Raw genomic sequence first — 18,975 nt, 5'->3', positions numbered from 1 at the left:
ACACAAAAATGTGTTAGATAGTAGGATTACAAATAATTTTTATCTTATTTTACTACTGTTATTTAAAATTGTTCTACAGTAGCCATATATGGCTTATCTAATAAAAGGAATTGTTTTAAAAGACGAGCATGCTATGTGACCTCTCCACATTTGGCTGATTTTCTTTACAAGAGTGTCTTGATGGCTTGCAGGGAAGTACAGTCTGAGAAGGCAATGATATAATGGTGGGACTCTGTTAGGAAGCAGCCTGCACAGATTTTTTGAGTGTGCATTTGTGCAAGGCACCATGTCTGAAAGGAAGATGTGCTCTCAGTTAGTAATGATCTTGGGAGTAAAGACATGAACCCAAATAGAATTCATGGAATGATATGGTAAGTAACTTAAGAGGGGTTCAGAATTAGTATTATGGCAGAATTAGTAATATCTCTCTTAAAGAGATTGGGTTGGGATGATAAATTAAGGCCAATTGGAGAAGATACTATTTGAGTTGGGTCAGCTCTGCCACTTACTTGCCATACGGCCTTAGGACATTACTTAACTTGAAAGGTAGACGTGAAAACATCTTAGATCTATAGGCAATCATGAATGGATTGTAGATTTAACCTTTTTTTTAAAAAAACAAAACATTTTGAAATATTGCAAACGTACAGAAAAGCACAAAGAATAGTATAGTATACATCGCTTTACTCAACACCCAGACCTAACATCTTTTTAAACCTCACATGGATCTAATTTTACACATGTAGTCATGTAACCTTGTATGGTCAATGGCTTTTCTTTGAAACTATCTCATTTATTTATAATTTTCTTACATAGTTGAAGGGACGACCAGAAGAGCTAGGATTGCTTGTAATACTCATGTGGCCCCTAGGATGCACCGCATGGTGGTGATGAGCCAGGTGTACAAGCAGACATTGGCCAAGAGCTCAGATACCCTGGTGGGGGCACATGTAAAGATCCATCGTTGCAACGAGTCTTTTATTTATCTGCTCTCTCCCTTACGGTAAGCAGTCTTCATAGTGTTTTGACGTTTCGACGTTTTCTTTGGACCAGGATTGGTCCTTTTATTTGCCATCAGAGAATAATATTGTAGTCAAATATTTTTGGTCTTATTCTTATTCAAAGGAATTTACCTTATTTTTCAGATCTGTGACAATTGAGAAGTGCAGGAATAGCACCTTTGTCCTGGGCCCTGTGCAGACTGCTCTTCACCTCCACAGCTGTGACAACGTGAAGGTCATTGCTGTTTGCCATCGTCTGTCCATCTTGTCTACGATAGGTTGCATCTTTCACATTCTGACGCCCACACGCCCACTTATTCTCTCTGGGAACCAGAGAGTAACTTTTGCCCCCTTTCATACCCATTACCCAATGCTGGAGGATCACATGGCCAGGACCGGCCTTGCTACAGTGCCTAACTATTGGGATAATCCCATGATTGTGTGCAGAGAGAACAGCGGCACAAGTGTTTTCCGACTCTTACCACCGTCTGAATTCTATGTGTTTATTATTCCCTTTGAAATGGAAGGGGACACAACAGAGATACCTGGGGAGCTTCCGTCTGCATATCAGAAAGCACTGGACCAAAGAGAAAAAAAGATACAGATCTGGCAGAAAACTGTGAAGGAGGCTCGTTTGACAAAGTGAGTATTTTCTAAGTAGTAATTTGTCTTATGTAAAACTCCATAGGAAAGCAAATTAAAATCTGTACGTGTTTATAACTGGGCTGAAGAAAAGAAAGACGTAATGTGTCTTTTGTTAAGGTCAGTATTCCAGGCGCTGTTTGGTTGGGGGATGGGAGCAAGTGGATTCTTAAGTATTAGACTCCCTTATTTTAAGATGTTTAACTGGCAGATACAAGACTTAAATGAATGAAAGATCATATATAAGGTCAACAATAAATGGATTGGTTTTAGGTTTTAATTTACTTTTCTGCACTGTACTGGTGGTTCTCAAACTGAGCTGTGTATCAGACATCCAAAGAGTTTGTTAAAAATACAGGTTTCCTGGCTCCACCACTCCATAGACAGACTCCCCACAGGGGACTCCTAATTAGTCCATGGACTAATGCCAGTGTTTGTCAAAGTTTTCCTAATCCGTGGTAAAATGTGAAAAATGAGTACAGTGTGTTTAAATAATGCTAAATTTAGTCAATTTAGAATACTGTCTTTTATTCTTAAATTATTTCTTTCCTACTTTGTGGGTACTAAAATATTTTATTTTTAATAACATGCTTGATATAGTAGATGGTTATGGTTTATTATGTTCACAAAATTTTATTTCAAGAGTATTGGTCTTATTTATTGGCTGTGTTGCATCTTTGTTGCTACGCGTGGACTTTCTCTAGTTGCGGCAAGCAGGGGCTACGCTTCATTACTGTGCGTGGTCTTCTGATTGCAGTGGCTTCTCTTGTTGCAGAGTGCGGGTGCTAGGCGCATGGGCTTCAATAGTTGTGGCATGTGGACTCAGTAGTTGTGGTGCACGGGCTTAGTTGCTCTGTGGCATGTGGTATCTTCTCAGACCAGGAATCGAACCCATGTTCCCCTGCATTGGCAGGCAGATTCTTAACCACTGCGCCACCAGGGAAGTCTCAAGAGTATGTATGAGTCTTTAAACTCTAGAAGGGATATCACTATATATAAACTATATATAAAGATTCAGAAAACATCAGTTTGGGTAGTTGGAGAAGATTTATGGAGGAAATAGAATTTGTGTCAGACCTTGAAAAATGAGCAGAGTTTGGGTAGGAAGTGAGGGTTTGGCAGAATACTTTTAACAGCACTAGAGGAGCAGCTGTGGAAGCAGAAGCAGACTTTAGGTATCCTGGAAATCAGTCGCTGGAACAAGATTCTGGGTATGGATAATGATATTTAAGCTTGGATTTGTAGACTGAGCCGGATATATAGAATCTTGAATATCAGGCAATAAAAGTTAGATTTAAGTGGAATTAAGTAATAGAAGCCATAAAAGGGTTTTGAACAATGGAATGAAGTTCAGAAAGCCATTTCATTTATTCAGGAACTATTATAGAATCCCTACAATATGCAAATCACTTTATTAGATGCTATGGCAGATTAAAAAATGTCATTGGCACATATGAAGATCCTCTGGTTAGATCTGAGAGAGGGGAGTCAGAGTGATATTATAATATTCTAGACTAAGAAACAGGACTAGAGTGGGGATAAAGGGGGTGAAGACCAGAAATACTTTGACAGGAGGTTGGACTTTGTGTAAGATTTTGTAAAAAAGACAAGAAAATTAAAGATGACTCCAAAAATTGGAGCCCAGTTTAGAAACGTTTATCAGTTTTCTTCTGGACAGAATAGCATATACAACTTTAAAGTAGTGGATGTTCAGAATAAGTAATTATTGTCTGTACAAGTATTTTGACATTTAATTAAATTTTATTTGTTAGAGATATTAAGAGAGGAAACTAGGAACCATTATAGTACTGAAAGATTGCTTCTTCTACAACATTGTCCGTTCTTCTCCTACAACTAGCTGGAGCTAGTTTGAGAAAAGGGTATCAGGTTCTTTTGGAGGATGTTTACATGAAATGCTCTATATCCTGATAATCTTGATCCTTAAGACTTAGAAAACTCTTACTTTAATAATTGGATTCCCTTTGCTTGGTGTTAGTTTTTTTTTTTTTTTGCTGCTGTTTCTTCTGCTTGTCATGATCTTGGAAAATCAGCCATTCTAAAAATGTTTCTATTTCTGACGACCTAAAACTGTGATTTGCTATGTAAGTAAAAATGCTTATTTTAATTAGATCTCTTGGTTTTATTAGATGTTAAAATTAGTGTTGTTCTTTGGATAGCTGTGTCTGTATTGCAGTGGAAAATACTTAGGAATTACTACAGACAATGCCACTTATTGTGTAACATTGAATGTGTCATCTGACCTGTCTGGCTCTTAGCTATATCGTATATAAAGCATATTTTCCTACCTGATGAAATTGATATAAAGGTTTAATAAGATAACTTATAGTAATGATGTGTGTAAGACACTGTAGTAGTGTGTGCTGTATCGTGTGTAGTAATGTGCATTTAAGGCACCCTGCTTAGTGATGAGTTTGTGAGAGACATCTTCTGGGTGAGATTGTTTACCCACAATATCTGAGACTTGACCTGTTAGAATTAACTTCATTCTAAGAGAAATCGTTGGAAAAAGACTTGATCCAGCCATGGTATTTTCTGGATGCATTCTTGTGGCATAGCGGTTAAGGAAGGAAGTATATAATATATAGTTACACAGTTGCATTTAGATTCTTTAAAATAGTTGCTACCTGCCAAAAATATAAACATCAATAACAGTCACAACTTATTCTTTACCTGGGAATCCACTGTAATAGTACTGCTGTCTGTTACAAACATTCCACCTGGTTTGTATCTCATTGATTGAGCCACCAGGATACTATGGATCAATCATTTTCAGTTTATACGGATCAATCATTTTCAGTTTAGCAGAATTTTAGTAATAGGTAATATGTATTGAGCACTTACTGTGGGCCAAGTACTATTCTAAGCACTTTCTATGTATTAATTCATTTATTCTTCCTAACAATTCCCTATCACAGATGAAGAAACTGAGGAACAAAGAGATTTAAGTCATTTACCCAAAGGCACACAGGAGCCAGGATTCGCACCTAGTCAGCCTGGTTCCAGAACCTGGGTTCTTAGTGTGTATATTGTTTTCTGTGAACTATTGTCATATATAATATAATCATTATACTGATGTGATATAAAAATGGATCATTGGAAAAACATTCTTTTAAAGCAATTCTGTTGTTTGGATGCTGCTAGTATTTAGATGCCTAGATTTTCTTACACATATGAAAAGCTTATACGCATGTGCAGAATCTGGAATGTGGTAAGCATTTAATAAATGTCAACTCTGAATCGTAGCGTAGTGAGGTCCATGATAACACTAGAAACCAGAAAAAGGACACAGTTTAACTTTGGGAACATGGGAAGACAGAAGAATTATTGACTAATTTGAAAAGAAACTGCCAACACAATCCTTTTAAAGTGATTAGCTGATGTCATTTCCCTGCTCTGTCCCCTATAATGGGTCCATCATACTTGGAATAAAATATAAAACCTTCACAGTACCTACCAGGCCCTCTCTGCCTCACTTTCTGCCATTCTTTTACTCATTCACTGCCCTCCCACCATACTAGTCTTACTTAGTCATTGCCATCCAGCCGAATACTACTGGGAACATCCCTGTAGAATAAAGTTGGATTTTATTACTCATTGCAAGGAGGGAGAGAACTAATTTCATTTCCATAAAAGCATGTTTAAAGAAACTGATAATTGGACTTTGGCTGTGTTAGGTGATTTGCGGAAGGGGTGTAGGAAGAAAGGCTTAGTTGTGGATTGAATGCAGTCTGGAAGTGAGGGTAATTCTATGATTTGGTATTGTAATAATTTTTATATTGAACAGAAGAGGAATAAGGGGCTAAAACTATAATTGTAAAGAAACAGCAGTCACTCATGAGCCAGGAAATGGTAATGCTTGGTCATTTTTGTGGTTTGGACCAGAAAATAGTTTTGTTTTTTGTCCGGACTTGGGATATGATTATGGAATGGTTTTGTTTTTGCCTTGATCTAGCATCATCCCATAGTGACCTTGTCTCCCGTTGGCGTGCTGTGGGATTATTTATGTTCAGCAGAAGAACAGCAAGGCCAGGCCAGATCCCAGCTACACCTAGGCCTAGCTGCTGGTGCTAAGTGAGCTCCTGGCTGTCAGGAGCTTCTCTTCTCTTGCTTATCCTGAACATGTTAAATATTCTCTCACTTTAGAGCCTTTGAACTTTTTGTTTCCTCTGCCTGGATTGTTCTTCTCCAGATATTTATTTTGCTTAAGGAATCACTTCATTCAGATCTCTGCTTAAGTGTCATTTTAGGCTTCTTCTGTCCATCCTTTTTCTAAATTAGCATTCCCAATACTCCTGAGTTCTTTACTCTGCTTTATTTTTCTCCAAGACACTTATAACTACCTAAGTTCATATATGTATATATTTATTTTATTTATTGCCTGTCTTCTCTACTAGAATATATGGTCCACAAGGAGCACAGACTACATAGGTCACAATGTGAATGGTGCCCTCTGGAATCATGCAATGCAAACCTGCCTGGACAGAAGCCATTTCTCTTTTCTTTTCTTTACACATTTATCTTCATCAGTCAGAATACTATCCAGCATCATTCGGTCCTCAGTAAATACATGTTGTGTGAATAACCACAGTGGAACAAAATATATCATTACTGATAAGTTTTTAGAAAGAGGGAATTGTGTCTGACCAATCTTTTTTTTTTTTTTTTGTGGTGGTGATTCAGTGTTTAGAACTGAACAGAGCGGTTATTCAGAGAGAACAAATGGATAACCAGAAATAATTTAACATTTATCCCATTAAAGTGTTTTATAATCAATTGGAGTAAAATTAATATGAATTAGTATTGTTACATTCTTGTTACAATTTTAGGGATCAAAGGAAGCAGTTCCAGGTACTTGTGGAAAACAAGTTTTATGAGTGGTTGATTAATACAGGACATCGTCAGCAGCTGGACAGTCTTGTGCCCCCTGCGGCAGGCTCCAAACAAGCAGCAGGATAAGACTTCCTCGTCTAAACACTGGTAGGCATTTATAATGGAGACCACTTAAAACAAATTATTCGGGGGAAATCTTATAAGCATACCCAAAAAACCCATACAGAATATTATGTTACCAACCATTGCTAATTTTTTCCACCACTCCCACCAGCATATACAGATTTTTACATACTCATACTTACTACATTTTATAGTGAGAAGGCCACCAAAATATTCAGTTGGAGCCTGCAGAGTTATGGGCAAATATAATAGCCAGCTTTGTCTTTTTGATCTCTTGCCTGGCACAAGTTATACCATCCAAAGCTGTTCTGTGCTTCCCCACATATGGTTTTAAGTTTTACCCATTCTGACACATTTTTCCTCTTTCCCATAACCCCACAGACAAATCAGTTAATAAATTAGCTAATCTTTGTTCATTGCACGAGTATTAGTAAATTACCAGAATTAATCCAAATGAAGATTTGAATGCTAAATGCTAGGAGACCCACCGATTCAACGGAAGACAACATGGATACAGACAAATGTATTGGAAGTTATTTAATCCAAATATATAGTATTCTTTTTTTAAATAGAAATTAGCTTTTTTTGCTATTTTAAAGTGTCTTTAAAGACTAACAATAGAAAAACACAGAGGACATAAATCGGTAGTTCGCAGAAAGATACTTATAACCACAAAGATGCTCCCTTTCATTTAAAGAAACATAAGATACTATTTTTCATCTATCACGTCGGCAAGGATCAAAAACATGGTATACAACACTGATAAGACATTTCACTTACCGCTGGGGAAAGGGTAAATTTGTGCAACCTTTTTGGAGGATAGTTTGACAGAATAAGAATTAAAAATGCATACATTCTTTGACTTTGCAGTTTCACTTCTTAGATTTATCTTACAGATACATTTATGTATGTAAAGATCTGTTTAAAAGAGATATTCAGAAACCAACACAACATTGTAAAGCAACTATACTCCAATAAAAAATAAATAAATAAAAATAAAAGAGATGTTCATTGCAGCATTGTTTGAAATAGCTGTAGGCTGGAAACAAGCCAGATGCTTCTCAGTAGAGGGCTGGTGCCTAATGAACTGATTCACCCATGCCGCGGAGTGCATCTTTAAAAAGATGAAGTATATTTACATGTGCTGATCCTGGATGACCTCTAAGGGGGTGAAGGTAAAAGGCGGGATGGGGAGTAAAGTGTTGCCTTGTGTATTTGAAAGAAGGGAGAGGGATAGTCACACATGTTTATATGCTAGTTATATGCCTTAATTTCTGAAAGGATATAAAGAAATTGTTAGTGTTTGTCTTTGAGGAATGAGACTGGGTGTCTAGGGTAGGAGAGGACTTACTCTTAATTTTTATTGAGATGTAATTCACATACCATAAAATGCACGTTTTTAAAGTGAAGAATTCGGCAGCTTTGATTATATTCACAAGTTCGCACAACCATCACCATTAACAAATACAGAGCATTTTCATCGCCCTAAAAATAAAGCCTGTACACATTGACAGTCACTCCCAATTCCTCCAACTCCCGATAGCTCCTCTGCCCCCTGGTTCCTGGCAACCTCTAACCTACCGTTTGTCGCTTAAGTTGTCAGTTCTGGACATTTTATATAAATGGAATCATACAACTTGTGGCTTTTGTGTCTGACTTCTTTCACTTAGCGTAACGTTTTCAAGGTTCATCTGTGTTGTAGCATGTGTCAGTACGTCATTCCTTTTTATGGTTGGATACAATTCCATTGTATGAACATACCACACTTTATTTGTTCATCAGTTGATGGACATTGAGTTGCTTCCACTCGTTAGCTATTGTGAATAATGCTGCTATATGTACTTTCCTGTACAATTTTGTGTAGAGATGTTTTTATTTCTCTTCAGTATACTATACAGAGGAATAGGATTGCAAGGTCATGTGTTTAACTTTTTGAGGAACCACTGAACTGTTTTCTAAAGCTGCGTAAATGTATTCTTTATTGTTTACTTTATATATTGTTTACATTTTCAAATTGTGTATTACTTTTAATAAAAAATGAATTTTATAATATTTAGTTAATAAATACTGAGATTATGAATTGGAAATCTGATGAAGATTATACAAGGGAAATGGGAGCTATAAGAGGATAAAATTTTACTTTAGACTAATCCCCATAGCCTGCTGCTTTATGTCTATGTATGAATTTCTTCTATTATGAACTAATGTGACCCTCAGAAAAAAGGTATGGAATTAACTTTAAACTTCACATATTTTATCACTCTAAATTATCATTTGACTGATTTATGTGATTTTATGTATAGGATTTTTTCTTCTTTTTACATGAAGGTGATAGAAAATAAGTTGTTTGTTTGTTTGTCATATTCAGGGCCCTGGAAGCATGACGATGAATGGATGGAACGTGGTGCACATGTTAAAACTAAACTGGGAAGGTGCTCTTGCTGCTTATGAGACTTTGGGGAGTTTTCTTCCTATTTAAGACCTTTCCTTAAGTTCGCTTCCAATGTCATTTGCTACTGTTTACATTGAATTTCAGCTAAACTTCTATTATATAAACATATTGTTTATAGACATCAGAAAGCTCATTTTGTGATGCTAAAATGAAAAAGTTGATGAAGGCATTGTATATACGTTAATATTAAAGTGATTGAGTATAGATTTACAAGTAAACTTTACATTTTAATTTGTATAATGAAAGGGTTTCATCCTTTCTAGAGTTAAATAAGAGTTTTATAGTTCTTTATAACTATTTAAAAGGAAATTGCTACTCCTTTTGAAAAAGAATTGGAATGAAAGTATGATTTGTTGGAGTATAAATATAGAAGAAAAGGTTTTATACAAAGATATTTTAGTCCTTGAAGTATGCAACAGTGAAATTGTGTAAAATCTTTATTTTTCATTTCATTTTCTTCTTCAAATTTTCAATAAACAAACACTAAAAAGTAATTTTCTCCTTTTAATAAAAAGAGAAAAAAGCTTTACTTTTAATTTTAGAAAAGATTTCCAATGTCATTCTGTGATGTATCAAAATAAAGTTTACATTTGTTGGGAAAGCTATGTTCTTTAAGATAAAGGAAAACAATCACTAGTTTAATAAATGAATCTGATTGCTGATAAAAATTGTTTCACATTTAATTAATAATTAAGTGTGCTCTTTGGCCATTTAATTAGTAATTATATTTAAAAGGGCTTGATCTCTTATTTCTAAAATAAAAACCCTCAGAATGTGTTTTAATTATAATTGGAGTTTTTATAGTTTTTATTTTAAGATGAAATTCAAGCAAGGAGAGCATTACCAAATAAAGAAACACTGGAGTAACAGAAGTGTGTTTTGGAAATTGCTATTGTTTAATGAAATTAATGGTATACATTAAATACTTTCTTTAAAAGTTTTATAAAGTTCAGAAAACTAAGCATGTAACTTAATATTTTGTAACTAAACAGTCTTCATGTCAAGGCATATTTGTCTTTTTCTGAACTCACCATAATGTATTTTAGGGGCATCCTATTTATAAAAATATTTGCTGGAGGCTTTGTTAGTGGAAAGATGAGGAAGTCAGACTTTTGAGAAGAATATATTTGACTAGGAAAGTTAAAATGAAGAAGAGTTAATTTGTTGTTTCTTTGAGTTTAAGTGAGATGTAATCTCATTCCTAAAATCAGAGGTATATTAAGCACCAAAAATTGTTCTCTACACAGATTCCAATATGATATCATGGCAGAGAAATGCCACCAAGTTGGGGTTAGCTAAACCTTTGCAAATTCAGGATTTCCACAGTAACTGTCTCTCGGGCTACACACTATAGCACACTTTCTTGTGGACTAGAACTTTTGTATGTGTGTGTTTTGAAAAAACTTCCAAGTTAAAGAACAATTGCAGGAATGTGAATTCCCACGTGCCTTTTGGCTATATTCACCAATTGTTAACAGTTTGCCACATTCACTTTACCACTTTACCTCTATATAGTGTTACTGTTTTATTTTTGCTCAATGATTTAAGGGTAGGTTTCGGACATCTGGGACCTTAAGTCCTAAATACTAATGTAATTAGCATGTATTTCCTAAAACCAGACATTCTCTTACATAGTCATAGTACACATGATTAAATTCAGGAAGTTTAACAATGGCACAATAGTAGTACCTAATATAGAGTCTATATTAAAATGTTCTAATTATCCCCAAAATGTCACTTGTGTTGACTTGTTTTCCACACACAAGATCATGCATTGCCTTTAGTTGTCATGTCAGTTTTATTGCTTTGGACATGTTTCACTTCTATTCAGAATGAGAGGGTGGTTTTTTTTTTTTTGTTTTTTGTTTTTTTTAGTTTCAAGTGTATTGCTACCATTTATTTATTTATTTTTACTTTTTATTTATTTATTTATTTTTTATTATTTTTTGGGGGGTACACCAGGTTCAATCATCTGTTTTTATACACATATCCCCGTATTCCCTCCCTTCCTTGACTCCCCCCCCCCTCGAGTCCCCCCCACCCTCCCCGCCCCAGTCCTCTAAGGCATCTTCCATCCTCGAGTTGGACTCCCTTTGTTATACAACAACTTCCCACTGACTATTTTACAGTTGGTAGTACATATATGTCTGTGCTACTCTCTCGCTTCGTCTCAGTTTCCCCTTCACCCCCCACCCCCTCCCATACCTTGAGTTCTCCAGTCCATTCTCTGTATCTGCGTCCTTGTTCTTGTCACTGAGTTCATCAGTACCATTTTTAGATTCCGTATATGTGAGTTAGCATACAATATTTGTCCTTCTCTTTCTGACTTACTACACTCTGTGTGACAGATTGTAGTTCTATCCACCTCATTACATATAGCTCCATCTCATCCCTTTTTATAGCTGAGTAATATTCCATTGTATATATATGGCCAACAAACACATGAAAAGATGCTCAACAACACTAATCATCAGAGAAATGCAAGTCAAAGCCACAATGAGGTATCACCTCACACCAGTCAGAATGGCCATCATCACAAAGTCTGGAAACAACAAATGTTGGAGAGGGTGTGGAGAAAAGGGAACTCTCCTGCACTGTTGGTGGGACTGTAAGTTGGTACAGCCACTATGGAAAACAATTTGGAGGTTCCTTAAAAAACTACAAATAGAACTACCATGTGATCCAGTAATCCCACTCCTGGACATATACCCAAAGAAAACCATAATCCCAAAAGAAACTTGTACCATAATGTTTATTGCAGCACTATTTACAATAGCCAGGACATGGAAGCAACCTAAATGCCCATCAACAAATGAATGGATACAGAAGAGAGGGTGGTTTTTTGACTCAACTCCTGCAAGCTCTTTTGAAGGAAAAAAAAAAAAAAAGACATTGGGGATTTCAAGGTTGCTGCTTGCTAGAAAACCAAATTGCCCAGGTAAGAGGAACTTTTTTGTTTTTAATATTGAAAAATTTGGCTGGGTTTTGGTGTCTTGACTCAGCAAAGTCTATAATGCAGCAAGGCTTGGTAAGCATTAAAGAGGGTACTGAAGCTTTCCTTTATTTCATAATCCCGATTGTTTTTCTAGAAACCATCAATAGCCTCTAAATGACTGACTCAATTTTTGGATCCTATTCTCATGACTAAGCAAATGTTTGATTTGAAACCAGCCCAGTATAAATGTCTCTGTGCCTCTCTCTGTAGCTATTCCTGGATTTCAGCATTGGAGAAACCAATCTATGCACCAAAAATGTCTAAAGCTGGAACCAAGGTAAGTAAATGGTCATGCTGATTTCTAGCCTACCCACTTTCTTTTCACCTAATGAAACTTTGAAAGAAACATGGAGAAAAGCTTTTGCTTCTTCACCTGGAGGTGAGTATGATAGTGGTTAGAAGGCTGAGAGTGACTGAAGAAAAGATTAAGGAATGCTTATTTTGTTTCCTATTTCAACGGAATTACCAAATAATTTATTAAGGGTTTATCTTCATGTGTGGTACTATGTTGAATACTGTGCAGGTATGTAATGTGTAAATATCATCATGATTTCTGCCTTCCAGCAACTAATTCATTGAATTTCCACAAGAATAAGATGTGCAGATAAGAGGATTATATGGAGTAAAAAACTAAGTATTCAATTAAAAATTTGTCTTGTGAAGTTTAGCCTCAGCCGTTAATATTCTAAATGGCCAAAATGGATGGACCAATCAAGTGAATTAAATCCTACATATCCCCTTGATTCAGCAGCTACCCTTATCCCTTTCCCCAAATAAATTGCTTACTTAGATCAGCAAAATTGCCTCTAAAATATTTGATTCACGATTATTGGACCGGAAAGTGATTCTCTCTGGGAGTGAGGGAATATACCTTCATTCTCTTTTTAGTTCTTCGCAGACTGTAGGTCTAAAGCAAAGCCTCTGGTACATGATGTTTCCCCCTAATATTTTACTTTGAAAATGTTCAAACCCACTGAATCTTAAAAGAAGAAAGAGATGGTGAGCGAACACTTGTTTGTCCTTTACTTATATTCTCCAGTTGTTTACGTTTTGCCGTATCTGGTTTCTCTGACTCTCTCTTTTTACTGAACCATTTGGACATAAATAGCAGGCTTCATTATCCTTTTGCCTTATGTTTTTAGGTGTGTATATCCTAAAAACAAGGGCATTCCCTGTATAAACATTATCATTATCAGGTCCCCCCAGTTTATCAAAATATAATACCTAATATTCAGACTGTATTCACATTTCCTCCAGTTGCTCCCAAAAATGTGCTTCATGGCTGGCTTTTCCCCTGATGTGGGATCCAGTCAAGGATCATACATTTCATTTGGTTGTCAAGTTTCTTTAACCTCCTTTTTTTTTTTGGCCTCGTTACTATAGACCAGCCCCCCTACTTTTTGTTGTTGTTGTTGTTCTTTGAGACATGGACATCTTTCAAAGTCCAAACCCAGCTGTCTTATAAAAAGTCCTGACATCTGGATTTGTCTAATTGATTTCTCATGTTTAGATTCAGACTAACCACCTTGGCACAAAAGCTTCCTAGGCAATGTCAGGCACGTCCCATTGCATTTTTTCAGGAGGCACCCGTTAACTTGTTGCATAATGGGACAGTGCCTGATTCTTTTTTCCTTTTGGAAAATAGAGCTAATAGTCATATTTGCATCCAGAAATTTTGGAGAGAAAAATGAGACAGTGTCTTTAATGCTCTGAGGTTTTTGAAAAATATGCCATGAAAATCCCACTGAAAAGAACCTGAAGTCCTTAGAGGGCTATCCGCGTGCCTGGAGGGAAGGCAGTTACAGAACATCCCCCACTTTCAATGATTTCTAGCATAGCACTAGTGTACTCTTTTATTTCTTGTAGCTGGTCTATTCACTTAGTTAAGAACGTTTGCTTGCTAGGCCAAAGAAGATAGTAATTGATCTCTGAACTCTCTTATTGCTTCTCCCTTTCTCACTATCTTGCTAGCAATTTAATTAGAGGAGTTTTGGGCTTGGCAAAAGCAGTGCATTTTACTCAGTTTGTTTTTATTACCTATGGAATACTCAAGGTATTTTTCCCTCTGCTATATTGGATTAGTAGGCTATTTTTCAAAAAACTAACTTGAAAATTAGAGGAATTTTGTAGTAACTTCTAGGAAAATCTCCTGCACATTTCTTGGCCTCCTCTACACATTTTTTTGTCCAAGAGTCCCAACCTCTCAGATGACCATAAAGGAGATGTCGTGGTCCTTCTATACGTGGAAATTGAGTAGACGTGCAGTATTCTCTGGGCACTGAGATTTGGAAGGTCTCCCACTGAAAGAAGAACTTGGCCCTGGAGCTCAGTAATGGTTCTGTGGCAATGCTAGTGCTTTGTTTCAACCTTGGGATGGTTGGCTGGTCTGCTGGGAAGGTGGACAGCAAGGAAGAAATCATATATGTTTCCACTTTTCGTATACTGAAGTCAGTCAGGTAACCATGAGAAACTGTGGAGGAAGAAAGATGATATTCATTTCCCAGGGCATATGCATATCCCTTGCAGAGCCCTTTTTTTTTTTTTTGATGAATAGTTTGTCAAAAACCAAAGGTTAATTGAATTAAGCAATTTAGAATCTATATATTCTTAGAGAGGTTACCTTCATTTTCCTAAAGATCTCGCCACGGGTTTTGAGAAAAGCCCATCAGATTCAGGATCGGCTTGTTCCATTTCTTAGAGTAAATGGTGTATGTTGAACAGAGCTAGCTGTGCAGGTAGGAAGACAGCAGAAGGAGATGAAGTAAAATAAAATGAACCACAGATTACTAACCAGGAGTCTGCACTGATGTCCACTGGCTTGCCTGCAGCCAACTTGTAACTAACTAGTGACCTTAGGCAAGTCATTTTAACTTCTTTATCTGTGTAACAGATGTAGCAAAAGCTTATTGGCCATCATGAGGCAGCTATTAAAATTGCCTTATTGACACTGTGCCATCGGACCCGCAGAACAAGCCTCTGCAGTGGACAGTGTTACCCAGATGTAACGAGTGGTGCTACAATTTTTTCTCATCTGTAAACTGGGGTACCACCTATCTCTAAATCTGTGCTGTGCTAAAATGGGAAAGAGAGCAGGAAGGGATGACTGTAGGAAGGGAAGAAAGGAGGGGAAGTAGATGATTTAGGGGCGGGTAGGATAAGGAAGATTTTAGGGAACAGGAAAGAGAAACATTGAAAGAAATGGGAAGGGCAGGCAGGGGAAAGTTTACAGTGGAAGGAAATAGCTACTAGTAGGTTGCTATCTAGAAAGACTCACCTGGGGCAGAAAAGAATGAGGCCCAGCTGTGAGTCATTTTTAGTGTCTTCCTTTCCTTCGTTCCCTGCATGTAATTAGTCACCAGATCCTCATTTCCTGTGACTGTTTCCTCACCATCATTCACATTGCAGTTGCCTTTGCTTGGTCCTCAGCATCCCTCACCTCCGCCCACAGCCATAGCTGTTTCTAAGCGCAAACCACTACGTTTCCCACCTCATCACCAGAGGGATGCTAGCATGGCTCCTGCCTCACTTCTGGCTTTATTTCCTAATACTTCACCACGTGCTCAATCTGCATCAGGCTTCATGAACTGCTTGTCCCTGTACTGGGCCATGTTCTTTCACTCCTTTATTCCGTTAAACGAGCCGTCCTTTTTCCTCTGCCTCTGGAAACCCCTACTTATCCTTCAATCCCCACCTCAAAGATCCTCTCCTCAAAAATCCTCTCCAGACTCCACTGATTCTGCTTCTTTCATCTGAAATGGCTGACATGGTTTTTGCCTTCTAAACCGATAAAGCAAATTCGCCACAAGGTGGCAGCACGACACCAGGGAATGAACGGCTCAAATCAATGACATCTGTGATTTCAGTTTAAATATAACCCAGCATTGATCTTGGATGTGGAATTATAGAACAAGAAGGGACAAACTCTGTGGTGCATTTGGTCCAGTGGTTTTCAGAAACGGCATCACGAAGCCCTGGGGCTTCCGGGGAACTCTATTGCCTGTTTCAAACAGAAGAGTTTTATTTTACAACCAGGGCTTCAATCTAGTCCAGTCCTTTGATTTGACAGATGGGAAGCTGGAGCCCAGAGAGGTGGCTTGACTAAAGTAGTAGGGCTGATTGTAGAGATGCAGCTCTAGAGCCCAGGCGTAGTGTTTCCTGTTTCTCAGGGCTGTGTGTTTCCCCGTGCCGTCACAGGCCTCAGAGATTTACCCCAAAGACAGTGCTGCAACTTGGTAAGAGTTTGAAGCAAAGGGCATTCTTGCCTTGTCAATTTATTACTTTGCAACTACTCTGGTGGCAACAAAATAATAATACAGAACATATGATATATTTTCATGCCTGTACTATATCCATCTAAAATAAGCTCCACAGCTAAGGTCTATGTTTGGTTTTTCTCTATATATCTCTTCCATATCACCTAGAATGATTTTCTATATTTGGAACTATTCACCCTCATCCAGCATTTGTTGAGGGTTGGTCAAGTGCAGCAGATAGGGGTCCATGGCTTAAATAAGGCTTGGTCCTTGCCGTTGGAAGAAGTCCAGTAGGTGTTGGTGGAGAGACAGATGTGAAGTGGACAACGTATTACATAATGTGATACGTACAGTGAGAGGGAGGCCATGAACTTGAGTGTGAAGATGCTGGCTTACAGTAGAGCAGAACTCTTGTTTGGCTTCACTTTAAGCCCCCAGGAAGCACTCATTCCTGTGGCTGACTACTGACGTTGTCTGCCAGAAGGCAACGGTTGTGAGGTATGGCTGAGCTGTATATTTTCTCCTCACAATGGAGGAGAAGGGAATTTCTGAAGTTGGGAATATGGTCTTGATTTTCATTTTTCTACAAACACAGCCACTCAACCCCTCAGTTCTTGGCTTTGTTTGCCCTGTACTCCAGATTACTCTCTTTGAAGACAAAAACTTTCAAGGCCGCCACTATGACAGCGATTGTGACTGTGCAGATTTCCACATGTACCTGAGCCGCTGCAACTCCATTAGAGTGGAAGGGGGCACCTGGGCTGTGTACGAAAGGCCCAACTTTGCTGGGTACATGTACGTCCTGCCCCGGGGCGAGTACCCTGAGTACCAGCACTGGATGGGCCTCAATGACCGCCTCAGCTCCTGCAGGGCTGTTCATCTGGTGAGTCTGGAGAGGGCCCGCGCTCGCTCTCTCTCTTTTTCTGTCTCTCCTCCCCTCCCCCTCCTCGTTCCCTTTCTTTTTGCTTTTACTTGCGTTTTCTTAAGATTTTCCCACCTCTTAATGGGTGGTTGTCTCTTGTTGGCTGCTGAGGCTTCAATAAAATCTTGTCAGTTCATCATAAGACTATGCAGCTCATCTCCATAGTACTTCCTCTACCTCTTGTATATTTTAAGGAGTTGTTTTTCTTATTGAACATCAGCTGTTTCCGTCAGTGCACAGTGGGGGTGGGAGTTCAGATCATCTTGCTTTCAAGGTGGCGGTTTCCAAACCTCACTGTTCTCTGAGTTTCTAGCCTGCTGTTGATTTCCCTGATGCTTGCTGTTCATCTCTCCCTGTGTTTTTTCAGTCTAGCGGAGGCCAGTATAAGATTCAGATCTTTGACAAAGGGGATTTTAATGGTCAGATGTATGAAACCACCGAAGATTGCCCTTCCATCATGGAGCAGTTTCACATGCGAGAGGTCCACTCCTGTAAGGTGGTGGACGGTGCCTGGATTTTCTACGAGCTGCCCAACTACCGTGGCAGGCAGTACCTCCTGGACAAGAAGGAGTACCGGAAGCCCATCGACTGGGGTGCAGCTTCCCCAGCTGTCCAGTCTTTCCGCCGCATTGTGGAGTGATGATAGGATGCAGCCATGAGCTTCTTCCTGGGGCCAGATGCTGGCTGGCCTTGTCCAAATAAGCATCATAAATAAAACAATTGGCATGCATTCCGCTGTTTACTGTAACGCCTCTCCTTATACACTTGTCCCCACCTGTAAAGTAGTGCCCACCACAGCAGGCAGTTACACAAAGCAGCTCATCCTTCAGGTTACCTGTCCATATCTTTGGCTCAAACAAAATGGGACAGCGTTAAAAGGTTAGAAAATCATACTGCCACGTGCTGGTGGTTCTTGTTGCTTAAGGTCTGTTTTAATCAACAGGTACAATAATCATAGCTGCCATTTATTGTGTGCCTTCGTTATCCCATTTTCTCTTCACAACAGCCCTATAAGAGAGGGGGTCTATCTGCAGTTTACAGATGAGGGAACTGAAGTCTAGAGAAGTTCAAAACTTGCCCAAGTTTACCAGCTGGTGAATGGAGGAACCTGAATTTGGTCCATGATATTTATGTTTCCAAAGCCCTTGTCCTTTTTATTTCCAACTCGTTCATTCAACACATATTAGCTGGGGATCTGTGTGCATAATATAAGTAATGAGACCTTGAGAAATTTAAAAAGGAAGAACAGGTACCCCCTGAAGTTCTGCTCAAGGAGACAGAATACCTATCAAGAATAGCCAGTGAAAACAGGGCTGTTATGTGAAAATAACAGAGCCATAAGTCACCTGAATTCCCTTAAGATCCAGAGACTCCTATGTCAGTTACTTCTCAGCCTGTAAGTTCAGTTTCTCTAAAATGAAAGGACATATTAAACAGTTTGTCCCTACTCCACAATAATTGACCTGGAGTTTTATTGAGTTTTACTTTCTTTGACCCCTGAGGTTTTATCTACTGAATCTTAATGAAGAGGAGGTGGATGAAGGAAACAGCATCGCTAGGGATATTCTGTGATCATCCACGTGAGCCTGCGGACGTGCTGAATGTGCCTGTCTTTAAAACAGATGGCAAAGCCCGTCTCCCAGGAGCTGTCCCTAAAAGGATAAGTTAGGGTGGCTGGGGACACGGCCTTTGTGTGTACTCTAGTCTACACTCTGGTGCGTGGTACATACTCTCCT

General features: G+C 38.4%; 1 protein-coding gene across 14 annotated transcripts in view; it reads left to right on the top strand.

Annotated features, from left to right (window-relative positions):
- The window catches only part of TBCCD1 (TBCC domain containing 1), a 30,117-nt gene extending 12,149 nt beyond the window's left edge, over positions 1–17,968 (top strand). For 6 of the 14 annotated variants that reach the window (XM_057739955.1, XM_057739950.1, XM_057739960.1 and 3 more), the window contains 5 exons: positions 817–1,003; positions 1,146–1,643; positions 12,275–12,341; positions 16,958–17,200; positions 17,607–17,959. In XM_057739955.1, the coding sequence (XP_057595938.1) occupies positions 817–1,003; positions 1,146–1,643; positions 12,275–12,341; positions 16,958–17,200; positions 17,607–17,879 (1,268 nt within the window). In that variant the 3' untranslated portion in view covers positions 17,880–17,959. Of the gene's footprint in view, positions 1–816; positions 1,004–1,145; positions 1,644–6,490; positions 6,642–8,985; positions 10,836–11,177; positions 12,008–12,274; positions 12,342–16,957; positions 17,201–17,606 lie in introns of those variants that run through there. The other 8 variants (XM_057739949.1, XM_057739952.1, XM_057739957.1 and 5 more) reach the window with 8 other exon arrangements.
- Positions 17,969–18,975: the final 1,007 nt, after the last annotated feature.

Source organism: Hippopotamus amphibius, chromosome 6 (genome assembly GCF_030028045.1).
Source record: "Hippopotamus amphibius kiboko isolate mHipAmp2 chromosome 6, mHipAmp2.hap2, whole genome shotgun sequence".
NCBI classification, from domain to species: domain Eukaryota; kingdom Metazoa; phylum Chordata; class Mammalia; order Artiodactyla; family Hippopotamidae; genus Hippopotamus; species Hippopotamus amphibius.
The sequence above is the reverse complement of the archived record's forward strand: the minus strand, read 5'-3'. Positions and strand labels throughout refer to the sequence as shown.